The 27,386-nt window shown below is 42.7% G+C and overlaps 2 protein-coding genes and 1 long non-coding RNA gene across 3 annotated transcripts in view; 2 read left to right on the forward strand and 1 right to left on the reverse strand.

Moving 5' to 3' along the window:
• Positions 1 to 1,446: 1,446 nt before the first annotated feature.
• Myoz1 (myozenin 1) lies at positions 1,447 to 9,556 on the forward strand. The gene is made up of 6 exons (XM_027931360.2): positions 1,447 to 1,523; positions 2,572 to 2,662; positions 3,679 to 3,857; positions 7,010 to 7,253; positions 7,610 to 7,775; positions 9,085 to 9,556. Exons 2-6 carry the CDS (start codon positions 2,590 to 2,592, stop codon positions 9,314 to 9,316), a joined length of 894 nt encoding a protein of 297 aa, XP_027787161.1. The 5' UTR covers positions 1,447 to 1,523; positions 2,572 to 2,589; the 3' UTR covers positions 9,317 to 9,556.
• Positions 9,557 to 12,935: 3,379 nt separating this feature from the next.
• On the reverse strand, positions 12,936 to 13,414 carry LOC114089491 (uncharacterized). Its single transcript, XR_003582174.2, has 2 exons — positions 13,267 to 13,414; positions 12,936 to 13,161 (listed from the first exon to the last, which is right to left on the reverse strand). It is a non-coding gene; the product is annotated as an uncharacterized lncRNA (long non-coding RNA).
• Positions 13,415 to 13,540: 126 nt separating this feature from the next.
• The window catches only part of Usp54 (ubiquitin specific peptidase 54), a 134,491-nt gene continuing 120,645 nt past the window's right edge, over positions 13,541 to 27,386 (forward strand). The window contains exon 1 of the mRNA XM_071611167.1: positions 13,541 to 13,625. The gene's annotated coding sequence lies outside the window, so the exon portion shown is untranslated. The remainder of the gene's footprint in view (positions 13,626 to 27,386) is intronic.

Consider the following 27,386-nt stretch of genomic DNA (forward strand, 5'->3'; position numbering starts at 1 on the left):
GTGTTTCTTCTTCTAAGTTGCTTCCTTGTGTTGGGAAGGAACAGAGGAGGAGGACTAAAGATGAAGGATCTGGAAGCATAGCTGGTCTGGACAGAAACCAATGTGGTAGTAGGTAGGGGAACTTTGAGCCCCTATCCTGAACCTGGAAAGTATAGGATGGAAGGAGGGTATGAACAGGAAAAGTGGAGACGTCCCAGAGGGACAGGAGTATATTCTGTAAACTTCAAAAACCATTTCCTGCTGGGCACAGTGGCCTATTCCTGTAATCCCAGCAGCTCAAAGGCTGAGGCAGGAGAATCTCAAGTCCAAAAGGCATTCTCAGCAATAGTGAGGCGCGAAGCAACTCAGTGAGATCCTGTCTCAAAATAAAATACAAAATGGGGCTGGGGATGTGACTCAGTGGTTGAGTGTCCCTAGCTCAGAGCTCAATCCCTAATACACACACACACAAAAAAAATCCTGAGGCAGCTGTAATAGTGCAATAGTAGTGGCTGCAGGAATGTAGCATCTGGTTCTAGACCCTGAAAAGAAGTTGGAGAAGGATCCAAAATGTTTCTGTAGTTACTGAGGAAGGTGCTGTACAAATGATAGCCTTCCTCCAAAGGGGCACTCAAGCTTGTACCTTTGCCAAGAGGCTTCTTTAGAACAGTACAAATGGGATAGTCCAGATCTTAAATAGAGTGTGTGTTTCTCTTGAAAGAAATCCAAAGTAGGAACCTTGGAGAGCAAGGCCTGGGCAGATCAGAAGCCTACAAGACCTTCTCAGGGAGATAACATCTATCCTGCACAGCAGGCTGAGCACCCCAGCAGCAAACAGGAACCAAAACACAGATTGTGGTGTCCACCTATTCTTAGAACTTCCAGAGTTTAAGAGGAAAGAAAAGGGAGTGAAGAGACAGAAGAATTGGTGGTCATCCCCACACATCCCTTACTGCACTGCGTTTCATTAATTTGCTCTCTCAGAGGAAAAAAAAAAAAAACCTAGGTATTTTTAAAAAGAAGTTCAATTATGAAGACATCCATCCTGTCTTCAAATATAATGCCTTAATCTTTCCTACTTCTAAATATACCCACAGGTCCCTCCAGCTTTGGCCTGGAGCAGCTCTGAGTGACTGCAGGGCACATTTTCTAGGTTCTCTTCTACTCTGAATTTAACTTCCCTTTTCCTCTCCCTCTATCTTCAATTTCTCCCTGAATGCTTCTTTGGATTTCAGACTCTAGGTGCAAAGGGGAACCCCTAGGGAGATTGATTCCTAGCTCAGTCAGCTCAGTGGGAGTATCCCAAAGGCCATTCTCCCCTTCTTGAGCCTCTGGGCAAGGAGGGCGGGATCTTGGTTCCAGGGTCTCAGTACCCCCTGTGCCATTTGAGCTGCTTGCACTCATCATCTCTATTAATAACCATCCTCCCTCCCCCACTGCCAGTGCTGCCCCCACGCCTGCCCAGCTCGGTTCTCCGGTCACAGCAGCTGGGTCCTCCAAAGCTGCTGGACCCCAGGGAGAGCTGATCACCAACTAAGCAGCCGGTAAGTGTGCGGCTCTATGACTTAAGGTGCTGGAGCTCACTTGGTTAACTTCTGTGTCTGCAATTGTGATTCTTGACCCTTGGGTAGTAGCCCTTTCCCCTCCTATTATGCTTATCTCCCAGCTGTCCAGGGGAAACCAGAGAGCTGGAAAGAGAAGAGCCCAGAAAGTTGCGGGGAGGCATTTGATGAATGGATAGGGGTTCTGAGGCCCCAATAAGTTAGTAGTTGTAGATGTGTTTGTGAGACAAGACTCAGCAGAAGACTCAGCATGTCTCTGCATGCCAACTGCTGTTAAGGAGGGGCTGGAGTCTCTATCTTTTCCCAGCTTGTCCCCAACCATGGCCAGATCCTATTACTATGTTCTTGTCCTCCCTCAATTCTCTACTGCTATGGTATTGACTGACTTGTAACATGGTTCAAATGCTCCTTGGTTCCCCAAACCCATTTGAGCTCTGGGGTCTGGAGCATGAGTGACTGTAGCAGCAGGGAGCACAGCCATGACCTCCCAGGCCATGTTCCAGCTGGCCCATTGGTGGAGCAACAACCTCTCCTTCCTATGGAGAATGTTTTTGGCTGAATGTCCTGAACCCTGGCAGAACATTTCTCCACCCCCTTGGGACTTGGAGGAAGACTGAGGAGAGACCAGAGCCTGAAATCAACCCCAGTCTGATATCCCAATACGAGTAAAAACTTCAAATCACACCAAACCCATGAAACTTGGGTGCACTGTCCTACGTGAGTTGTTCTTGTTTTCTTTTAAACATCCCTTTCCCTCAGCTATGTTTCTTATAAAATATTTCTATGTAAAATAGCCCATAAGAGGTTGGTAGAAGGTAAGGACAGGGTATATCTCTGTTTCCGACCCTGTTTCCGAAGAAAACAGAACCCCTAAGACAGTGGATTTTCATCTTTTGGGGAAATACATATTTCTTTGAAAACCTGAGGAAATTTTCCCCTTAAGCCTTCTCAGGTTAAGAAATATTGCTCTACTATAAACACTTTTCCCAGTTCCTGTAAATCCTCTAAACCCTATTCCTACCCCATCCAGGTAGAATATACCTCCAAAATGCCGCTCTCGGGAACCCCAGCCCCCAACAAGAAGAGGAAATCCAGCAAGCTGATCATGGAACTCACTGGAGGTAGGCATGTTTGCAGCTCCCTCATGTGGGACTTCTTATTAAAAGCATCCCTAACCCACCAATCCAACAAATAACATAAAGTTATAAATGTGTTGGGGTGAACAAACGAGAGCAATTCCAGGGTGGGGGGTATGGGTATGAGAGGAGAAGTAAGAAGAGCAGACAGAATTCAATATTGACTACTCACTCTTCCATCCTTTTCACCTTATAATCTGGGACAATATCCTGCCATATTAGCCAGCTGAGTTCCACGACCATAGGATCTGTGGTCAGTGAAGTATGTTTGAGGAAGAAACTATGATGGAGATTGACACAGACTAAGGTTCCAGTATATGGTTAACTTCCTTATATCTTTCCACAGAGCTAGGGAACTGGTTTAACATTTAAAATGGGAAATTGCACAAGTATGTTTCCTGGGAATAAACATGAGTGCATGGATGTGAAGAGCTCCTTCTTCTTCTTCCTTCTCCTCTTGTCCTTTCTCCTCCTCCCCTTCCCTTCCTCCTCCTCTTCCCCCTCCTTCACTTCTCCTTCTCCTCCTCCTCCTCCTCCTCCTCCTCCTCCTCCTCCTCCTCCTTCGAGTTCTTCTGATAACTAGAGGCTCTTTGAAGTCAAAGAGTCCACTAAGAAGAAGAAAAGGGAAAGAACTTAAAATAAAAGTATGTGGTTATATGTGGCCAATTCCACATAGGATTAGCCTATCAACTTTCTCTCATGCCACAATTTCTTCAGTAGCTCCATCTATGATGTTCTTTTATACCTTTTGTCCCAAGCCTGTGCCACTTTTAACTCTGTTTACCTCTTTACTCTAGTGTTTCCACTGTCTCCCAGTACTCCAACTTCAAACCCAGGAAATAATATATACTAGACAGACCTTGTTCAGACATCACAGGCAACATCCAGTCCTCTAAAGGGTTTCTAATAGGACACTAGTTGTGGACAAGGTCTGCATTCTGAGTCCAGGAAACTCTACTTTTCCTCTTTCTCTTGCCTCTTTCTCCCCACCTCCCTGAAAGGTGGACAGGAGAGCTCAGGCCTGAACCTGGGCAAGAAGATCAGCGTCCCAAGGGATGTGATGTTGGAGGAGCTGTCACTGCTCACCAATCGAGGCTCTAAGATGTTCAAACTGCGACAGATGCGGGTGGAAAAATTTATCTATGAAAACCATCCTGATGTTTTCTCTGATAGCTCAATGGTGAGTTCGGAATTGTTAACACTTTCTGAAAGTCTAGTATCTTGTCTTTTTTTTTTTTTTTAACATTTTTTAGGTGTAGATGGACACAACACAATGCCTTTATTTTTATGTGGTTCTGAGGATCGAACCCAGGTCCCGCCCGTGCTAGGCGAGCGCTCTACTGCTGAGCCACAATCCCAGCCCCCCAAGCCTAGTATCTTTTCTAACAGCTTATTGGTGGTAGGCACCTCAACCTCTTCTTCCTTAAAATGTATAAGTTCATTAAGCACCACACCCTCAGGTAAAATATTCCTTCCCAGTATGGGTAAGTATTAAAATAGAGTTATCAGATAAAACACAGAATGCCAGTCCTGTATTTTGAGGTTAAGATTCACAATGATTTTTTTTTTTTAGTGAAGTATGTCCCTTGCAATATTTGGGACAAAAGAATAAATGAAAAATTAAAAATACAGAGTAATAGGGCTGAGAGTATAACTCAGTGGTAGAGTGTGTGCTTAGATGTGCAAGGCTTTGGGTTCAGTCCCCAGCACCAAACAAACAAAAAAACCGAAAAGACCCAACAAACAAAAAAAGCAAAACCTAACCAAATAAAAAAACTCAAAATGGTATACCCAGTTAAATTTGATCTTTGAGTTTATATAATGAATATTGTTTTTCTATAAATACATCTCCCTGCCCGGTGAGGTGGCATATACCTGTAATCTTAGCAGCTCAGTAGGCTGAGGCAGGAGGATCTCGAATTCAAAGCCAGCCTCTGCAAAAGTGAGGTACTAAGCAATTTAATGAGATCCTGTATCTAAATAAGATACAAAATAGGGCTGGGAATGTGGCTTCGTGGTCAAGTGCCCTTGAATTCAACATCTGGTGCCCCCCTCAAAAGAAAATCCCCTAGAACATTTGGAATATACAAGCAAAATAAAAATATAAGATACACATTTAAGTTTGAATTTCATAGACACATGAATAATTTCTTAGTATAAGCATGCTCCATGAAATATTTAGGATATATTTATACTGAAAAATTATTTGTTGTGCATCTGAACTTCAAATTTAAGTGGTTTCCTGTAATTCTATTTGTTAAATCTGGCAACCTTAGAAATAGTTAAATGAGTTTTACAGCCATCTCCTTCTTTAGTCATCTTTTATTAAAGGGTTAGGGTTAAATTTTCCCTAAGGACCCCAAGCTGTGGTGACTGAAATCATCTTTCTTCAATATCCTACATTTTTGGCAGGGTGTGGTAGTATACATCTATAATCTCAATGACTCAGGAGGCTGATGAAAGAGGATGGCAAATTCAAAGTCAACCTCAGCAATTTAGCAAGGCCCTAAGCAACTTAGCAAGACTGTGTCACAAAACAAAAAATTAATATCTCAGTGGTAAAATCCACCTGGGTTCAATCCATAGTATTAAAAAAAAGGGGGTGGGGGCAGGATTGTGGCTCAGTGGTAGAGCACGTGCCTAGCATGCATGAGGCACTGGGTTTGATCCCCAGCACAACATAAAAATAAACAAATAAAATAAAGGTTAAAAAAAAAATCCTACATTTTCTAGTTAGGCTTCTTCTCCAACTAAAAAGAAGCAGGGATTGGAGAGGGGCAAGGTCCAGGGTATTATGGCTGAGAAAGAGGGTATATTCTCCATTTTCTTTCTTCTTCTTCCACCTTCTCTAGGTGACTGCAGGAGAGTGGAAATAGATGCCTATGGGGCCAGGGTAGGAATGTCCGTCATTGGCCCTTATGTAGGAACCCAGTAAAAGTGCTGAGCCTGTCATATCTAACTTTAGGAGGCCAAAACCCCTCCTCTCTACTGGGTCTGGTTACACTGGGTGGAGCATAGGGGAATACTTGGTAAGATGGCCAGGAGAGACTCTTCAAGAAGTTGGCGGGATTATTTTTAGGTTTCAGGACTGAATCCAGTATTGCTCTTTTAGCCACCCTACTTCACTTGGTACAGTTTCACTGTCAGAAAGTTGTGCTCCAGCTGAGTGTGGTGGTACATGCCTGTAATCTTTTTTTTTTTTTGAGAGAGAATTTTAATGTTTATTTTTTAATTATCGGCAGACACAACATCTTTCTTTGTACGTGGTGCTGAGGATCGAACCCGGGCCGCACGCATGCCAGGCGAGCGCGCTACTGCTTGAGCCACATCCCCAGCCCCCTGTAATCTTTTTAACTGGGGAGGTTGAGGCAGGGAGAGTGCAAGTTCCAGGCCAGCTCAGCAATTTAGTGAGGCCCTACGCAACTTATATTTTATTTCAAAATAAAATAAAGAAAAATGGGCTGGGGGTGTAGCTCAGTGATGAGCATCTTTTTTTTTTTTTTTTTTTTTTAAGAGAGAGAGAGGGAGAATTTTTTTTTTTTAAATATTTATTTTTTCAGTTTTCGGCAGACACAACATCTTTGTTTTGTATATGGTGCTGAGGATCGAACCCGGCCGCATGCATGCCAGGCGAGCGCACTACCGCTTGAGCCACATCCCCAGCCCAGTGATGAGCATCCTTGAGTTTAAAAAAAAAAAAAAAAAAATGGAAGTTCTGCTTTCACAGGCACCAAGTGGAGAGAGGAATAGAAAGATGAGGAAGGAGGGGGCAGAGATTTCACTAGTTCTTTAAATTAAGACTGTGTTCCCCTTTGCAGCCATGTCCACTCAGAATGAGCTGCCCCCACCCTAAGGTGTAATTAGGGAAACTGGGCTAACCAGGGGATTCTACCTCTTTTTTTTTTTTTTTTTTGAAAGAGAGATTTCAGCAGTGGTGGAGACCGAAGCCAGACTACCTAAAGCTAGTACAAGAAGCTTAATTCAAGAAGGGCAGGAAACAATAGAAGGGGGCTCTACATCAAAGGAGGTGTTTGTTTATTTGTGTGTGGTGCTGGGGATTAGAACCCAGGACCTTGAGCATGCAAGGCAGTCTACCAACTGAGCTATATCCACAGCCTGAGATCCCACCTCTAAAGAAAAGTTTAATTCCTCTCAGTCAGATTATCCACTATCCATTTATGGGGTTGGGGAGATCTGGAATCTCAGAGGATTCATGGTCTTCAGTTTGGCTCTTGTCTCTGATCACCTCCTCCTTTGGTATATACACATTTGTCTTTGTATATTTTCCATATCCATTTCTAACCTTCCCCTCACTTTATTGTTTCTTTTCAGGATCACTTCCAGAAGTTCCTTCCCACAGTGGGGGGACAGCTGGGCACAGCTGGTCAGGGATTCTCCTACAGCAAGGGCAGTGGTGGCGGCCAGGCAGGGGGCAGTGGCTCTGCTGGACAGTATGGTTCTGACCATCATCATCATGAGGGCTCTGGGTCTGGAGCTGGGGGTACAAGTGGTCCTGGGGGCCAGGCTGGCAGAGATGGAGCTGCTGGCACAGCAGGGGTTGGAGAGACAGGATCAGGCAAGTACTCACATCCAAAAATAATGTATCTGTTCTCTAGAGCAGAGTTGTCTGCAGGAATGAGGTCTATCCTGGGAATGGGGAGCAGGGCTGAGATGTCATGAACACAGGAGGCATCCAGAATCTCAGAGAAGCCTTGTCTTTGAGTCACCTTTCTGGGTTTTCTGATTTGGTCACAGATCTGACCCCAGACTGACCCCAGACTGTCACTATACTATAAAACTGAAACAACTGGTGGGATATTATACTTTTGGTACCTGGTCTCAACAATTTCCCTAGTGTAAGGGTGTGGGATTAACTTTCATTAGCTACTAACTAATAGCTATTATTTGACTTCTCTCTCCTATGGTTACCAGGAGACCAAGCAGGTGGAGAAGGAAAACATATCACTGTGTTTAAGACCTACATTTCCCCATGGGAGCGAGCCATGGGGGTTGACCCCCAGCAAAAAGTGGAACTTGGCATTGACCTGTTGGCCTATGGGGCCAAAGCTGAACTCCCCAAATACAAGTCCTTCAACAGGTGAGATGGTGGGGAAGGAACCAGATGCATACTAGTGGTGGCACTGTATCCCTTAGTAAGCATGTTACTGTATTTCAAATGTTTCAGAAGGAGGCTGTGGAAGGATGACAGGACTAAGGGAGTCTTAATGGAAAGTCCTTGCTCTTTTAACTCCAGCTCAGCTTCATCATAAGAGTGTGATAAGAGGGCTGGGGATGTGGCTCAAGCGGTAGCGCGCTCGCCTGGCATGCATGCGGCCCGGGTTCGATCCTCAGCACCACATACAAACAAAGATGTTGTGTCTGCCAAAAACTGAAAAATAAATATTGAAATTCTCTCTCTCTCTCTTAAAAAAAAAAAAGAGTGTGATAAGAAAAATTTGCTGGAAGTCAGAATTTGAATTTTGGTTTTTAGCTTACTTAGCTGTTTGGGCATGGAATAATCACCCTACTTCTGAGCCTTGTTGCTTTTTTTTTTTTTTTTTTGGTACTAAGGATTGAACCCAGGGGGCTCCTAACCACTGAGTTACATCACCAACCCTTGTAATGTTTTATTTTGAGACAGGGTCTCACTAAGTTGCTTAGGGTCTCGCTAAATTCTCAGGCTGGCTTTGGATTAATAATTATCCTCTTGCCTCAGCCTCCAAGCCGCTGGGATTACAAGTGTGTGCCACTACACCCAGCTCCTTGTTGCTTTTAATGTAAAATGGAAATTATATATAATATGTGGTTGGAGGCCTCTTTAGGTCCCCTTTCAGTCAAGGTGTGAATGCCATTATTCTCCCTGTAGTATGATTTTATTTTCTCATATCCTGCTATGGTAAGTTTCTAAGTATCTTTCTTTCTTTTTTTAATTAGGCTTCTGTAAACTATGCCTAGAAGATCTATGTCAAAACAGATTAGGAAAGGCCTAGAGAAGTGATTTTGCATTTGGTTGTTAATTCCTTTCAGCTAGGCCATCCCCTATTCACCTGGGTTGGGGGTGGGGTAAAGGTAAAGTTGGTAGGGTCTCTACATTTTAATTTAAGGTGATCTCAGATCCTTGGGTCTGTAGTGTTTGGGGTACTTTCTCTGAAATGCTAGTCTGGGACATGACTGTTTATGAGACTCTATCTAGTCTCATACCCACTGCACTCCTTTTCTCATTATTAACTTTGGGAAAACAAGCAAACCAGGAAGGGGAAATAGGGTACTAAGGGAGAAGAAGGATAAGAGGTAAAGAAGCATCTCAGAAAAACAGAATTTACGAACTTCCCCTTCCTTCAAACTGGTTGACAACGTTCTGTTTCTTTTGTTCTGATCCTTAATCGAATAATATGTCCCCTTCTCAGGACAGCAATGCCCTATGGTGGATATGAAAAGGCCTCCAAACGTATGACCTTCCAGATGCCCAAGTTTGACCTGGGGCCTCTGCTGAGTGAACCCCTGGTCCTTTACAACCAGAACCTCTCCAACAGGCCTTCTTTCAACCGAACCCCTATTCCCTGGCTGAGCTCTGGGGAGCCTGCTGACTACAACGTGGATATTGGCATCCCCTTGGATGGAGAAACAGAGGAGCTATGAGGCGTTTTCTAATTTGTATCGAGTTTCCCCTCTGTGGTTCCAATTTGGAGAGGGAATACTGATCAGGATGCCCCCACTGTTAATACAGTATTCTTGTGGGAATGGAGAGGGAAAGGTGGGAGAGATCTGTCTTTCTATCTTTTACTCTAAGTCCCCATCCCAATATCCTTCCTCACCAACTCAGAGCTCCCCTTTTCACTCCTCCACATGAAACCTGCTCTTTTATGAAATTTGCTCTGCTACCAGTAACAGTCAATAAACTTCAAGGAACTGAATTTATTCTTCCTCTGATATTTGAGGGCAGATGAAAGTTGAGGCTGACAATGCACAAAGATCAATTAAAGCCAAATACCAAACACTCATTATTTAGACTGGACCTGAGCTCTGGCTGCTTATATATCCACACCCACATCCACACCCACAAAACCACATTCATAGGTATATACGAAGTTATACTTACTCAATGTTCATGAGACAAATAATCATAAACAAATACATGTGCTGGCCTATATGTGGGCAAAGCACAGTAATTAGGAAACAGGTGTTAGTAATACTGGTGTTAATTCTCGGTGTAGCCAATTAGAAGCTGCAAAATGAGCAAATCAGGAAAGGAAAATGGGAAGCTAAGGAAGATGTAAGAGTAACGTTGATTATCACAGAACTAGAACATGTGAATTTAGGAATACATACGTCACAGATTCCCAAAGGGATGAAATAGAATAAAGCACTATGTGGAATCCAGAAGGGAGTGGGAGAAACCTGATGCAGTACCTTGTGCTAACCAACTGCACTGCTGAAGCTCCAGTGGCAAGCTGCAGTTATACTATACCTGGCTTTGTGTGAACATAACAAGAAAAGATCTGAGGATTACAATAGCACCAAAGTGGTGCCCAGAAAGCACTATGATTGGAAAAAAAAAAACAAACCCTGAGAGCTCAACAGGAATGGCTGACAATGCTCTTTATATTGATTTCAAACCTGGGGTCTCTCGAGTCCCAGATTCGTCCTGTGTTCCACAAAATAAGAATGATGGAATGATACAGACCAGGAAGGAAGGATAATGAGATGACAATAAGGTCTGGGAACTTTTTTTTTTTTTTTTTTTGTGATGGAATTGAACCTAGGGTTTCACAAATTTGGCAAGTGCTGTACCATTGAGCTACATCCTTACCCCTGGGAAATAATTTCTAAGGAAAGCTGGTTGAATTCAGCTAATTCCATGAGCTGTTAACTAAATTGTCAGACTTCACAGGAGATGGATCAAATTTTAGTGATCTTTGGTCACATGACATTTACCCTTGTCACCTTCATTTACAACTTAATGAATTTTGGGGGATACATACATCCTCTAAACTCATATACAAAACTCTATGTGGATTTTCCTAAAGAGAGGGTTTTCATAGTTTGGATTTTTCCCCAGATTCTGAAACGAAGATATGGATACAAGTAGTTCATTTGGACTGTGTCCCAGAAAAACAAACCATACAAAAGAGTGAGGAAGAAAACCAATAAAGGGCACTTTGGGCAAGGGGGCTGAATTCTATAGGAAATGCTATTAGAAGAATGGTCCATGGGTTGGTAGGATCAATATCTCCTAGGAGCTTTATTAGAAATGCAAAATCTTGGGCACAAGAATCTGTGTCTTATTCTCTCCAGGTAATACTTATGTGCTAGAAAATCATGAGACATACTACCTCAGAATTACCTCATTTAGAGTGTGAGAAGTGAGATTATTTAGCCACCAAATTCCATTTCTCATTGGTTGTCAATGTTAATTACACTGGCATTTCCAGGCAAAGAGATATAGATATATTCCAGGTACATTTATGGCCCAAAATTATTAAATGGAAAATTTCAGAAATAATTCACAAGTTTTAAAATTGCATTATTCTGTCATGTGTGGTGGTGCACGCCTCTAATCCCAGCAATTTGGGAAACTGAGGCAGGAGGATCACAAGTTCAGGGCCAGCCTCAATGTTAGTGAGACCCTGTCTCTAAATAAAATAAAAAGGGTTAGGGATGTAGCTCAGTGGTAGAGTGCTCCTAGGTTCAATCCCCAGTACCACAAACAAAGCAAAAAAAACTCAGGAGAGGTACTCCCTTTATTTATTTTTATGGTACCCAGCATTGAACCCAGGGGCGCTTATCCACTGAGCCATAACCCCAACCCCTTTTATATTTTATTTAGAAACAGGATATTGCTGAGTTGTTTAGAGCCTGGAAATTGCTCAGGCTGGCTCTGAATTCACCATCCTCCTGCTTCAGATTCCCAAGCCTCTGGGATTACAGGCGTGGGTCACCAAACCCAGTGAATTTTTAAAAAAATTATAACTATTTTTTGTGGTGCTGGGGATCAAACCTTGAACCCTGCACATGCTAGACAAGCATTCTTACACAGAGCAACACCAGCAAATTAGCCCTTTTAGATGGTCAAGGTCTCATGGTCTCCAGTTGGTCCTATTACTCACTACTACTGTTTTACATAAGACAATGTTTTATTATTACTTGCCTAGCCTCTGCAGCCACTTAAGTTAGCAACCTCAAGGGTGGCTTTCAAAAACCACATGCCCATGACACCACCTTTGTCAGTAAGATAGACTGCTCATTCATTATTCTAGAGTAGAGATTAGGTCTGCGGCTTTTTAATACTGTAGTCATTAGCTGCATGGGACTATTGAGCTCTTGGAATGTTCCCAGTCCAAATTTAGATGTGCTGTTCTACTTAAAAAAAATTCTCAATATCACCTATTGAAATGTCATTTTGAATGTGTTGGATTAAATATATTACTAAAATTAACTTCATCTGTTAAAAAATGTGGCAGCTGGAAATCTTAAATTACACAACGTGGCTCGCCATATATTTCTACTGGACAGCCATATATTTCTACTGGTCTAGAGTGAAGAATCTCATGAGAGCTATTCAGGAGATTTAAGAGGTGAAATTGAATTCACCTTTTTAAAAATTTCTATTCCCTGGGCTGGGGCTGTAGCTCAGTGGTAGAGCGCTTGCCTTGCACATGTGAGGCATTGGGATCGATTCTCAGCACCACATGAAAATAAAGATATAAAAAAAATATTAAAATATATTAAAAAAATAATAATTTCTATTCCCTTAGTTAACCTCCTAATCCAGCTGATTTCACTCTTCCTTGTTGACCTGCTTTCTTTAAAATCCATCTTCTGAGGCATTACTGCGCATGCCTGTAATTTCCAGCTACTTGGAAGGCAGAGGCAGGAGGATCACAAATTTGAGGCCAGCCTGGACAATTTAGCAAGTCAGTCTACCCCCACCCCCACCCCCCCGCAAAAAAAAAAAAAAAAAAAAAGTTAATAAAAAAGGGGTAGCTGGGGATTTAGCTCAGTTTGCTAACATGCACAAGTTCCTGGGTTCAATCCCCAGCACCCCCCCCCAAAAAAAAAGGGGGGGGTAGGGATCCTGGGTTCAATCCTCCAGCAAAAACTAAAATAAAATAAATGTCGGATACTGTTCAGACTATTTACAGTAGACTGAGCAGAGATCAAAAGTCCTACAACTAACTGTTGGGAGAGCAACTAAATAAGGATGTGTGCATGAAGAGAGTGCAAAGTACAAATCACACACCAGTACAGGCCAAACACCTGTTCTTACATGTTGGTTTTTATTGAAAATTTTTCCTATTTTGGTCTCCTGAGTTGGCGAGGCGGGGCATCAGGACAAACATTTCTGTGAAGCCAAATACTTTTTACAAATCAGGGTGGGGGAAGAACGGATGAAAACCTCTTACAAGAAGGTAATGAGGAGATGGGAAGGTCAATTTTTGGCCTGCCTTCTTCATCTCCAACTTCTCCATGTCGAACGAAAAAACCTGGAAAACGGAACTTCCGTTAAAGATATTGATCTAAGTTTGAGAAGTTTCAAAAAGAAGGCTATATCCCTAAAGTTATGCCGGTACAGAGTCCTCCATACTAACTTGCACCCGCCCGAACAGACCATTCCGCTTCCAATAGTTTTCCGACTTCTGGTCAGTTCAGGGTTCATCCTCGTCCGCGCCCCACCTCCAAACCTTTCCAGACAAGCCGTGGAGCGCCTTGCGTTCGTCCGCCATTTTAAAACACTACTATCGCGAGATATACTTAGCGCTCTCGAGCCTGATTAATTTACTTTCTTGCGAGACTCTCTTCTCGACTGTTCTCGCCGTAGCTGAAGAAAGTGTCGCGAGAGCTGGTTGCCTTGGCTCCCTGTAGCTATAGCAGCCGCGGCGGTTTAGGATGCGGCGGCGGCGGCGGCGGGAGCAGTGAGTTCGACAACCTCAGGGGGGCGGGGCCGAAGGTAATGGGGTGCTGGGGGTAGTCCCTGTGGAGTGATTAGGGAAGGGTCGGGTCTTCGGGGAAATGAACCCTAGTGTGACGTGTGGGGAAGGAGCCAGGTCCCGTGGGTTCAGGGACAGGGCGCGGGTCTGCGCCGGGGCACGCGGGGAGGGCTGGAGCTGCTGGGAAGTCCAGGGGGAGGGACCCGGGTGTAGTAACGCTCGAGGGACTGGGCCGAAGAGTAGAGGGGTGTGTGTTGGGAACCGGCGGTGGGTAAGGGGACTCGGAACTGGATAAAGACACCGGGCTAGATCGGGGAAGTAGTGGGAAGAAATGGGGTACAGCGAGGAGGAGGGTATGTTAAACGGGAGCATAGAGGTTGGGCCCAGTTTGCTCTCACTGTTTGGGAGGTTGGGGTGAGCGGTGCAGGGAGGATCAGACCTTTACAGCACTCTGGGCTGCTCTTAAGGCTGGTTGGGTACAGCGCACCAGGACCTGGGACCTAATTGCCTTGGTGGGAGTGGTGGCACCCCAGACCCTCTCCGCCTCCCTTCCTTCTTTGCAAAGAAATACCCAGTGACCACTCCGACAGGTGAAAGGAGTCCTAGTGAATTAGTATTAGTTGAGAAGGTTTTTTTCAGTGAATAGATTATGAGTAGGATAATGAATAATTTAAAGTGTGGGGTGGGGGCGGGAGAGAAATTGTTGAGGAGGAAAAAAAAAAAAAACACTACTAAGGTGTACTTCCCTTGGAGCGAATTGAATTGGAAGTAGGGGTTGTGTGCTAACGTCATGTTTCTTCCTAGATTCTAGTGTACTTAAAAAATTATATATGCATAGGGCTGGGGTTGTGGCTCAGTGGTAGAGCACTTGCCTAGCATGCATGAGGTACTGGGTTCGATCCTTAGCACCACATTTAAAAAAAAAAAAACGTATTGTGTCCATCTACAACTAAAAAATTTTTAAAAAATTATATATGCAGTGTAAGATCAGTGTAGTTGATATAGCAAAAGATACAGTAGAACACTTAAACCTCCCACAATAACTTAAAACTAAGTGTTTCTATTGCAGCAAGTAGGCTGAACACTACTAAATCTAGAGATAGTTTATTCACACGGATATAAAACCTTGTCTTCCCAAAGTCTGCCTAATCAAGTTATTTCCTTTTTTTTTTTTAGTTGTAGATGGACACAATAACTTATTTTTAAGATTTATTTTTATGTGGTGCTGAGGATTGAACCCAGTGCCTCACATATAGGCAAGCCACTACCACTGAGCCAGGACTGCAGCACTGGTTATTTGCTTTTTAAGCAAATATATATGTACACACACACACACACACACACAAATATACATATATATGTATTTATATTTGAGGGTATTGGGAAATTGAACTCAGGACCTAATGCTTGCTAGGCAGGCGCTCTACCACAGAGTTACATCACCAGCCCTTTTAAATTAAATTAAACTTAAATTTTATTTTGAGAAAGAAAGATGCTCCCTAAATTGCCCAGGCTGGTCTGGAACTTGCAGTCCTCCTGCCTCAGTCTCCTGAGTAGCTGGGATTACAGGCATGTGCCACAACAGGGAACTGGATGATGAGGTTTTTTTTTTTTTAAATATTTATTTTTTAGTTTTAGGTGGACACAATATCTTTATTTTACATTTATGTGGTGCTGAGGTTCGAACCCAGGCCTCATGCGTGCTAGGCGAGCACTCTACCACTGAGCCACATTCCCAGCCCTGAGGTTTTATTTTAGGAGACAGAACAAGTTTCCAGTGTTTGTCAGTGTGGAAATAAAAAGAGTCTCCCAGGAGTGAAAATTACTGAGAGGGAAAAATATTTAATCTGAATTTCAAGGGCTGAGGCTCAAGAGCAAGGTTTGGACTATTTGGTTCTTTATCTCTCATTTCTAGTGAAAACTGTGGCTTCAAGTCAGGCGTTAAAAAAATTATTTATTTATTTTAATTTACAAATACAAGTTTTCCAATCATTTGTCTCTATCTTTTGTATGCATTAATTTGCAAGGGCTAACCCCCTGTTTTGATTATGTAACTGGATTTTGCCATGTTGAGATTCACAGATTCATTAATTAGAATAATGGCTTTTAAATCCTTCTTGAGCTAGCCTAAATGTAGTTATTCAACCCGTTATTTGATATGTATCAGAGTAAAACTTTTAATTTGTCCTGTTGGTAGCTAAACTTTAAGGTAGATGTGCTTTTCTGAGGCAAAATAAAGCCTTGTGTGGTGGTTGGGTTCCCAAAATTTCAACATGAATCCAGCAACAAACTTTCCTGAGATCCTGTTCCATGTAGATTGCTGTGTAAGGCATTGCAGGAGAAAGATCACTTAATTCATTTATCTATTCAACAAACACTTATTGAAACCAGTTTTTGTCTGATTATTAAGACTTCAGGATTCAAATACAAGTAAAACTTTAACTCTGTCTTGGAACCTGGCAGACCCTATGAAGGAAGACAGAGAAACAAATAAGTATAATGTAATAAATGCAAGGTTCTGACCTTGAGTTTAAATAATAGTTGACAAGGGCTGGGGATGTGGCTCAAGCAGGAGCGTGCTCGCCTGGCATGCTTGCGGCCCGGGTTCGAGCCTCAGCACCACATACAAACAAAGATGTTGTGTCCGCCGAAAACTAAAAATCATTCTCTCTCTCTCTCTCTTTAAAAAAAAAAAATAATAGTTGACAAGACTAAAAGGGAATGAAGCATTTTAAAAATTGTAAACTAGTAAGTGAAGTCTAAACTGTGTTGCATTAATAAAACACTAAGTTTCTCAGAACAGAAAAAGAATGGAAGTTTAAAGAGAAAATTTACTTGTCAGTTCATAATTGTCTTTATTACTCTTTCATTAAAATTTTTAAATTTGTGTCTTTATTACTCTTTTAAAGTAAATATCAACATTCTTAAGTCAATAATAATGGCCAACATGCATTAAGTTGATAATTAATGTGCTAGGCATGTTACTTTGTTTTATCTTCACAATGTTCTGAGGCTGGTACTAATACCTTAGTTTTTAAAAAATTGTTATTTATTTATTTATTTCAATATTTATTTTTTTGTTGTAGTTGTCCCAATACCTTTATTTAATTTATTTATTTTTATGTGGTGCTGAGGATCGAACCCAGGGACCTGCAGGCAAGTGCTCTACTGCTGAGCCACAACCCCAGCCCCTAAAATTTATTTTTTAGTACTAGGGATTGAAACCAGGGGCATTCTAACACTGAACTACATCCCCAGCCCTTTTTGTTTTTATTTTGAGATGTGGTCTTCCTGAATTGACCAGGCTGGACTCAAATATTTGATCTTCCTGCTTGAGCTTTTCAAGTCTCTGGGATTACAAGCATGTATCACTAAGCCTGGCTGTAATACCTTAGCTTTTTTTTTTTAAGTTGTAGATAAACACAATTTGTCTCTCTCTCTCTCTCTCTCTTTTTAAATTTTTTTTAGTTGTAGATGGACACAATACCTTTATTTGATTTATTTACATTTTATGTGGTGCTGAGGATCGAACCCAGTGCCTCACAGGTAGGAAGCAAGCACTCTACCACTGAGCTAATACCTTAGCCCTCTAATACCTTAGCTTTAAAGATAAGAAAACAGGTTTAATCCCAGTGTGATGGTACACATTTGTTATCACCTGCTAATCTGGAGCCTATAGCAGGAAGATGGCAAGTTGGAAGCCAGCCTGGGGAATTTATTGAGACCCTGCCTCAAACTAAAATAAAAAGGGGCTGGGGGCTAGGGGTGTAGCTCAATGGTAGAGCGCTTGCCTAGCATGTGTGAGGCACTGGGTTGGATCCTCAACACACATAAAAATGAATAAATAAAATAAAAAAAAAATAAAAAAAAGACGGTAGAGCACTCCAGTAATGGGGTGGGGGTGGGGGAATACATCATAGAACCAAAAATCGAGGCTTAAATAGTTAAGGAAATTGCCAGGTATAGTGACATAAGCCTAGAATTTCACTGACTTGGAGATTGAGGCCGGAGAATAGCAAGCTGAAACCTGGTCCAGGCAATTTAGCAAGATCCTATCTCAAAATTTTTAAAAAAGGGGCTGGTAGTTCAGTGATAGAGTGCCTTTGGGTTCAATCCCCAGTACTGTACCTCCTCAAAAACACAACAAAAAACAATGTTAAGGAAGTTGCCAAAGATCACAGAGTAGTAAATGGCAGATTAGGAATTAGAGTTGGAAATTTATGTGTTCTTAAAAACTAAAAAAGCTGTGTATAGTGGCTCATGCCTGTATAAACAGGGACTTGGGAGGTTGAAGCAGGAGGATTGCAAATTTGATCTGGCCTAGGAAATTCAATGAGACCTTGTCTCAAAAAATAATAAAGGACTGGGTTGTAGCTCAGTGGTAGAGCACCCCTGGGTTCAATCTCTAGTATTGCAAAAAACAAACAAAACAGAAAAATCAACCACCTTATTCCTCCAAAGAACTAAGAAAGAAAGCCATTGCTATGGTGCTTGCCTGTAGTCACAGCTACAAGGGCACTGAGGCTGGAGGATCACTTGAACCTAAGAATTTGAGACCAGTTTGGGCAACATGGGAGACCCTAACAACAACAAATAATAATAATAAAAGTAAAAAAAGGAAACAAATGAAGAAAGATTTCTTTCTTCTGCAGATGGGCAGTCTCTGTGTAGAGGTAGGGAGAAGAGGTTATAGTTGAAATTGGTTAGGGTATGGGAATTCAGCGTGGTGACCAAGAAGGTATACATTTATCATGGGGTTATCTCCTTGTTTTTAATTCATAGGTGTTTTTTTTAATATCTTTATTTTGTTTATTTTTATGTGGTGCAGAGGATGGAACCCAGGGTCTCTCACGTGCAAGGCGAGTGCTCTACTACTGAGCCACAACCCCTATCTCAAATATTTACACTACCTACAAGGAACTAATTTGAATATCAGCATAATTCTGAGTATAAGATTGGTATTGTTATAGACAGAATTTAGTAAATTACCATATCCATGCTGGGTATAATTATATAGGAAGCTATGTTTGGGAAAATAGTTGTAACAAGCAATTGTTAAAATATGTAAGTTTCCAGAAAGTGATCATTTTAGTAGTAGAAATACTTGTCTGTTTTCATATATAGAACAAATGTTCTTAGAACAGATCTTAAGATATTTAATCAAACATTTTAATTTTTTTATTAAATTATTTATTCTAAATTGTTATATACAATGGCAGAATGTAATTCATTTCATATTACATATATAGAGCACAGTTTTATTTAAAATATTTTTTTAGCAGTTGATGGACCTTTATTTCATTCACTTATTTATATGTGGTGCTGAGAATCGAACGTAGGGCCTCACACATGATAGGCAAGTGCTCTAACATTGAAACACAACCCCATTCCTAGAGAATAATTTTTCAAGTCACTGATTGTACACAAAGTATTTTCATACCATTCGTGTCTTTATACATGTACTCAGGGTAATGATGTCTAACTCATTATACCATCATTCCTGTCCCTCTTACCCTCTCCTTTTCCCTTTCTCCCCTTTGCGCTATCTAAAGTTCCTCCATTTCTCCCATGCTCCCTCCCCATCTCCATTTTGAGTCAGCATCCTCATATCAAAGAAAACATTTGGCCTTTGTGTTTTTTTGGGATTGGCTTACTTAGCTTTATAAAAATCTCCAATTCCATCCATTTACCTGCAAATGTTATGATTTCTCTTTTAATGCTGAGTAATGTTCCATTGTGTATATTTACCAAAGTTTTCCTATCCATTCATCTACTGAAGGGCATCTGGGTTGGTTCGACAATTTAGCTATTGTCAATTGTGCTGCTGTAAACATTGATATGGCTGTGTCCCTATAGTATGGTGTTTTTAAATCCTTTGGGTATAAACTGAGGAGTGGGATAGCTCGGTCAAATGGTGGTTCTATTCCCAATTTTCTAAGGATTCTGCATAGTGCTTTCCATATTGGCTGCACCAATTTGCAGTCCTACCAGCAATGTATGAGTGTGTCTTTTTCCCTACATCCTCGCCAACACTTATTGTTGTTTGTATTCTCTTGATAGCCGCCATTCTGACTGGAGGGAGATGAAATCTTAGAGTAGTTTTGATTTGCATATCTCTAATTGCTAGAGATGTTGAACATTTTTTCATATGTTTGTTAATTGATTGTATATCCTCTTCTTAGAAGTGTCCAGTTAAGCATTTTTATTTTGATTACCTTTTTGTGATACTGGGGATTGAACCCAGGACCTTGCTTTTGCATGCTAGGCAGTCACACTACCACTGAGCCACACCCCCAGTTCCAGTCAAACATTTTTATACTTCATTTTTTTGGTTTTGAGAACAATGTATGTATTTATCTGAGTTTATGTTACTGGAAAAGGGTCTGAGGAGGTCCCCTAAAAGGGAGAAGATGACCTCAGCTCAGCCTTGTCAGGTTTTTGACTTACGCCACAGAAAGAAATTTTAGGATGTGTCAGAAGAGACATAGCCAAAATTTTATTTAAGAAATAAAGGTATTGCTTGGTGTGGTGGTGCACTCCTATAATCCCAGTGTCTGGGGAGGCTGAGACAGGAGGATCCTGAGTTCAAAGCCAGCCTCAGCAAAAAGCGAGGTGCTAAGCAACTCAGTGAGACCCTGTCTCTAAATAAAATACAAAATAGGGCTGGGGATGTGGCTCAGTGGTCGAGTGTCTGTGAGTTCAATTCCCAGTGGAAGGAAGGAAGGAAGGAAGGGAGGGAGGGAGGGAGGGAGGAAGGAAGGAAGGAAGGAAGGAAGACAAGCAATAGAGCAGGATGTATATTCAAGGGGTACTGGCACTTGAAAGTCAGTTGCATTTTTGGGGTCTTGGGCTTTTCTTTCTTTTTCTTTTTCTTTTTTTTCCTAGAGATAGAGAGAGAGAGAGAATTTTTAAATATTTATTATTTTTTTAGTTTTCGGCGGACACAACATCTTTGTTTGTATGTGGTGCTGAGGATCGAACTCGGGCCGCACGCATGCCAGGCGAGCACGCTACCGCTTGAGCCACATCTCCAGCCCCTCTTTCTTTCTTTTTTAAATTTTTTTTTAGTTGCAGATGGACACAATACTTTTATTTTATTATTTTTATGTGGTGCTGAGGATTGAACCCAGAGCCTCACACATGCCAGACAAGCGCTCTACCACTGAGCCACAACCTTAGCCCCTTGGGCTTTTCTTTTTAAAGAAACTTTGTAGATAGAGAACATGAGAACTATAGGGCTTTTGGGGACTGCAAGATCCAGCCCAGCTGAGGACTTCAGATTTCATTGTCCTTTTCAGTGCTTCTTCATTACTTACCCCTTACCTCCAGTCTCCTGTAAAATGATTTGACCCTCGGATTAAAAAAAAGGGGACATGATATTAGTCTGTTGAATTCAATTATCTTAATCAGGTAGCACAGGGCAGGTTATGGTGGGACGGTTCTTTCAGGATTTTTTTTTCTTTTTCTTTAATTTTTTTAGTTGTTAATGGACTGTTTATTTTTATTTATTTATATGCAGTGCTGAGAATCAAACCAAATGCCTCACACATGCCAGACAAGCACTCCACCACTGAGCCATAACCCCAGCCCTCTTTCGGGATCTCTAGGTTAATACCATCCAGTCAATAGATGATATTTAAAACATACCCATGTCATAAGTCTCTTAATATTTGCCCTTGGACTTATTTAGTCTAAAGAAAATGAGTTGTACAAACTAGCAGTGTGTGTAGGCTTTAATCATCTAGATATGTAGATTCACAATACTGTATTTTCAAGGGATTTTTTTCAAATTAAGGCCTGAAGGAAAGGGAATAAAGGTGAGGGTGTTCATGAAGCTTCTTAGATTAAAAGTCACATTTTCTTTTACCTTCTCTGTTAGTCTATTTATCTTTATATCTTCTCTCCTATATCATTTATATATTTGCTTTTGTAGTTTTTTTTCACTCTGTATTCCAAAATTCAAAAACTGTTTTGCTGGTGGCACATGCCTATAATCTCAACTACTTGGAAGGCTGAGGCAGGAGAATCACGAATTTGAGGCCAGCCTTAGCGGTTTAGCCAGACCTGTTTCAAAAAAAAATTTTTTTAAAGGCTGGGGATGTGGCTCAGTGATAGAGTGCCTCTGGGTTTAATCCCCGTACCACCCCACAAAGAAAGAGGGGTACAACTTTGGTGTTATACATAATATTCTCAAGAAATACATGCACACCGGGCTGGGGTTGTGGCTCAGTGGTAGAGTTCTTGCCCAGAGGCACTGGGTTTGAGCCTCAGCACCACATTAAAAAAAAAATTATCATAAAGTTAAAGAAAAAGAAATGCATGGACATTGAAGGATGAGTCAGTGATGTGGATTTTTTTTTTTTTTTCTTCTCTTTGAATTGACTTTTGGCAGTACTCCCCTCATCTGTATAGATTTTAGCTGGACTGCATATGTGTATGAATGAGATTTTTTTTTAACACTTTTTAACTAAGTGGGCTGGGTGCTCATGTTTTTTAATGTGAATTATTTTAGAAGAATTGAGACATATTTGCAAGAGAACCTTAGAGTAAAAGAATGAGAGCAACAACCTTGAGGGTTGAGAATGGAACTTCACCAGGAAGGATGAAAATAAATGACTGATGATATATAAACAGTGGGGTCTAAAAACATTTTTGGGGGCTGGGGATGTGGCTCAAGCGGTAGCGCGCTCGCCTGGCATGCGTGCGGCCCGGGTTCGATCCTCAGCACCACATACAAATGAAGATGTTGTATCCGCCGAAAACCAAAAAATAAATATTAAAAAAAAAAAAAAATTCTCTCTCTCTCTCTCCCTCCCTCACTCTCTCTTAAGAAAAAAAAAAAATAAATAAAAACATTTTTGGGGGAGGGGCTGAATTGGGGATTGAGCCCCACCCAGGGCCTTTAGCACACTAAACAAGTATTCTGCCACTAAGTTGTATTCCTAGGCCATCCCCCACACCTCACCCTTGCTTTTTGAAATTTCATTTTAAGACAGGGTCTTATTAAATTACTCAAGTGGCCTTGAATTTGAGATCCTCCTGCCTCAGTCTCCCAAATAGATGAGATTATAGACCTGTACCATCATACCCAGTTTAAAAGCATTCTTTAATTCTCACCCTTTACGGGAATTTTTTTTTTTCTGCTTTAATACATTCTCTGGAATGGTTCTGGGTTTTTTGGGAAAGATTTTATCTGTTTATACTCCTTCAGGGGTATATAGAAGTGTTAATTTCCTATCAGTTGCTTTTAAATAGTAAATGAACATTGAACAACCCCCCCCAAACAATTTATACTGCATAATAGACAAAAGTGATCCCATTTTAAATTTTCATTTCTTTGATTCAAAGGTAAACATTTCCTCTATTTATTTTTCTTTCTTGACTTCCCTGTTTATGTCTTTTTAAAAAATACTTAAAATTGCTGGAAGTGCATGCTGTAATCTCAAACTATTCCAGAGGCTGAGGTAGGAATATCACAAGTTTAAAGCCAACCTGGGCAACTTAGTGAGAGATCCTATCTCAAAATAAAAGGGGCTAGGTACTTCAGCACACACCTGTAATCCCAGTGTCTGAGGAAGCTTAGGCAGGAAGATGAAAATTTGAGGCAAGCCTCAACCATTTAGCTAGGGCCTCAGCAACTTAGCAAGACCCCGTGTCAAAAAAAGGCTGGGGCTATATATAGCTCAGTGTTAGAGGGTCCCAGGGTTCTACCCCAGTACCAAAAATAAATAAATTAATAAAAGGCTGAGATTTTAGTCCAATGATTGAGTGTCCCTGGTTCAACCTGTTGTTTGGAGGGATGGGGGAACCTTAAAATTTTTATAAATTTAAATTTTATAACTTAAAATATCTTCAAAATGGGAAGAAAGAATATGTTCTTTATTTTTTGCAGTACTGGGACTCAAACTTGGGAAAACATTACGATTGAACTATATCTCCAGCCTTGGTCTTTAACTCGCAATCCTTTTGCTTCAACTTCGTAAGTTGCTGGGATTACAGGTGTGTGCCATTATGCCCAGCAAGAATACATTTAAAAAAAAAAAAAATCTTTATATAGGCAGTTAAGAGGCAAAAGTTTCCCTTCCTACAAATATTTTGTTTGATGGGTTTTCTTTTGGTCCTTTTCCTGTACATTTATAACTCACCTATTTATACTTCTTTTTTTTTTTTTTTTTGTACCCCAGGCATTGAAACCAGGGGTGCTTCACCACTGAGCTACATCCTCAACCCTTTTTATTTTTTATTAGGGTCTTGCTAAGTTGCTTAGGTCCTTGCTAAATTGCCGAGGCTGACTTTGAATGCTCTTCTCTTACCTCAGCCTCATGAGCTGCTGTGATTGATTACAGGTGTACATCACCATGCCTGGCTATACCCTTATTTATGTATGTATGTATGTTGCTGGGAATCTAGCCCAGGACTTGCCTCAGCCTGTTGAGTAACTAGGATCTCAGGAGTGCACCATTATGCCTGGCAAAGTGCCTGAATAAACATCTTTTTGGTTATGTAGTATTTTCATAGTGAAGTTTGTAGAAAAAGTCATTCTCAAACTGTAGAAACAGAACTTATTTATGTGCCATTGTTTAATTTGTGACCTGGGCTTAGCTCTTATTTGTGCAGATTCATTTCATTTGGTGGTTCATTCTGCCTGAATATTGACCCATTCAGAGCTCTTGGAGGGATGGGGGAACCTTAAAATTTTTATAAATTTAAATTTTTATAAATTTAAATTAGTAGTACCAAAAGGAGATAAATTTTTTATCATCCTTTCCCGTTTATTCAGCCCCTTATGTTTTCCACTCATGGTCATTGAAGACCAGAAGGGTGTATTTAAATGATTGAAAATTTCATCTTGTGTTCCTTCAGTTTTGGGGGAACCCCAGAGTAAGTATCATTTTAGGCTGGGGTTTTCATCCTTCCTGGGACCTGCTAGACCTAAGGAAAGTTGGAACTTATTTTTCAGACTTGATTACAGATTGTTACTGAGGATCTTTATAAAAAATTAATTTTAGCCAAGTGTGGTGTCACACATAATCCCAGCAACTCAGGAGGCTGAGGTAGGAGAATTGCAAGTTTGAGGCCAGCCTCAGCAACGAAGGGAGACTCTCAGCAACTTAGGGAGACCCTGTCTCGAAATAAAAAATAAAAAGGGGGGCAGGGAAGGAAGATGGCGGCGAGGGGAGTGCATTGCCCCCGTGTGCTGCTTCACTGTGTGGGAGTATGACAAGTCAGGACGGCTAAAGGATATCTTGTTAGGAATTTCCAGCAATAGTGGGGTGCTCCGGAACCTGGAGGAAGGATTTCCATCGCACGAGGATCGGCTACGGGGACTCAAAAGCGAGAGGTTTGTCGCACGGAGGGTAACACTGCTTATTCAGCAAATCGCCCCGCGGCTAGAATCTGCAGCGCGCGCTGGGATAGAGACGCAGGGTTACAGCGCTGCAGTTTCTGCCAGCCGCGCAAGCACCGTACTCAGGGCTGAATTCTGGGTTCGAGACGGGGGAAGGAAGCGGTCCATCTCGGTTCTCCACACCAGTCAGACCACAGAGGAGGCCAGCAGCCACCATGTTGGTAAACTGACGTCACCTTCCCTGTTTTCGACTGACCGCAGCTCATTCAGCCATAGATCAGGTAATTTCAGGCTGCAATTCGCCTGCGGCTTGCAGACAGATTGCTAGGGTTCAGCGACTGGGTGCTTCTTAGAACCTGACCTTATTGGAGCGAACACCGAGCGCGGGGCGGCCGAGTTCCAGCTCCCGGAACCGTCCCGGAACCACCCTGGCCCAGGGCTGCGGAGCCTGCGGAGGCTGCTTCTTGGACCCTGCTCCTATCAGAGTATACACCAAGCACTAAGCAGCCGAATTCCGGCTCCCGGAACTGAGCCCGCGGGGACTGCTTCTTGGAGCTTACACTTGTAGGAGCTTACACCGAGCACGGAGCGGCCGAGTTCCGGCTCCCGGAACTTCCCTGGACCGGGGCTAGGAGCCCGCGGAAACTGCTTCTCGGTCCGGGTCCTGCTGAGGGCCGGTCAGGACTCATCCGTTGCTTTGGTTGCCCGGCAAGGGGAACGAAATGCTGCCATTCGCATAGGATACCAACATGGCAGAGATCTGATGTCATCAGAAAGCGGCGGAGGAGAGAACTTCATCAATACCAGCGGTGACATAAGCAGTTGGTCTCCTGGTAGGGGGGGGTGAGGCACAGTCACCCGAGTCTCCTCAATTTGTCGTCGAGCCAGAGGGGAGGAGCCGGGCCGCCGCCAGCGCCCGGAGCAGGCCCAGCGGCTCGCAAGCGTGGTGACTGCGTGACCCCAATTGGACAGGGGGCGGAGCGGAGCCGCCACTCGCACCCGCAAGGTGGGCAGACCCGCGACCCAGTGGTACATGGGCGTGGTAGGAGGGGCAGGGCAGAGCCGCCGTTCGCGCTTGCAAGGTAAACAGACCTGTGACAGCCTGGCGGGTCAGGCCCAGTGGCCTGCCAGTGTGGTACACACGTCACCCCAACTGGAGTAGGGGCAGAGCAGATCCTTCTCCCACGCCCAGATCAGGCCCTGCCGGTGTGGTGGTCACGTGACCCCAATTGGAGTGGGGGCGGAGCAGAACCGCCACCCGTGCCCGCAGGGTGAGCAGACCAGTGATCAACCTGCAGATCAGGCCCAGGGGTCCGCAGGCGTGGTAGGAGGGGCAGGGCAGATCCGCCGCCCGCGCCTCCAAGGTAGGCAGACCTACAACAGACCGGCGGATCAGGCCCAGGAGCCTGCCGGCGTGGTACAAACACCACCCTAATTGGAGTAGTGGCAGAGCAGAGTCGCCGCCCGTGCCAGGAACAGGCCCAGCGTCCTGCAGGCGGGGTAGTCACGACACCCCAATTGGAGTAGGGGCAGAGCAGAGCCTCCACCCGTGCCCGAAAGGTGGGCAGATCTGCGACCGACCAGCGGGACAGGCCCAGTGGCCTGCCGGTACGACAGACACGTCACCCCATTTGCAGTAGGGGCAGAGTAGAGCCGCCGCTCGCGCCTGCAGGGTAGGCAAACCTGCAACCGACCGGCGGATCAGGCCCGGTGGCCTGCCGGCGTGGTACACTCGTCACCCCAATTGGAGTAGGGGCAGAACAGAGCTGCCGCCAGCTCCCAGAACAGGCCCAGTGACCTGCCGGCGTGGTAGCCACGACACCCCAATTGGAATAAGGAGAGAGCAGAGCCGCCGCCCGCACCTGCAGGAAAGATACGCAAGCAGTATGAAAAGACAAGGAAAGAAAGGACCACAAGCAATGCAGGTCAACGCAACTTTAGAAGAGGTAACAGCTGCAGCAGATGGAATGTCAGATAAAGAATTCAGGATATACATGCTTCAGATGATCTGGAGTATCAAGGAAGACATTAAACAGCAAAATCAGACAATGAAAGATCACTTTGACAACGAATTACGCAAACAAATCCAGGAAGCAAAGGATCAACTATACAGGGAGATAGAGGCTATAAAAAACAAACAATCAGAAATCCTAGAAATGCAGGAAGCAATAAACCAACTTAAAAACTCAATGGAGAATACTACCAGCAGAGTAGAACACTTAGAAGATAGAACATCAGACAATGAAGACAAAGTATTTCAACTGGAAAAGAACATAGACAGCTCAGCAAGACTGTTAAGAAACCATGAGCAGAACATCCAAGAAATATGGGATAACATTAAGAGACCAAACTTAAGAGTCATTGGGATACAGGAAGGTACAGAGCTCCAAACCAAAGGAATGAGCAGTCTATTCAATGAAATAATACAAGAAAA

Source organism: Marmota flaviventris, chromosome 4, assembly GCF_047511675.1.
Source record: "Marmota flaviventris isolate mMarFla1 chromosome 4, mMarFla1.hap1, whole genome shotgun sequence".
In the NCBI taxonomy this organism is placed as follows: domain Eukaryota; kingdom Metazoa; phylum Chordata; class Mammalia; order Rodentia; family Sciuridae; genus Marmota; species Marmota flaviventris.

Bases quoted from the DNA above. Each gene is read 5' to 3' on its own strand.
- Myoz1 (XM_027931360.2), top strand. From the start codon at position 2,590: ATGCCGCTCTCGGGAACCCCAGCCCCCAACAAGAAGAGGAAATCCAGC. The intron at 2,663-3,678 runs GTAGGCATGTTT...CCTCCCTGAAAG, and splicing joins GATCATGGAACTCACTGGAG to GTGGACAGGAGAGCTCAGGC. The intron at 7,254-7,609 runs GCAAGTACTCAC...TATGGTTACCAG, and splicing joins GGTTGGAGAGACAGGATCAG to GAGACCAAGCAGGTGGAGAA.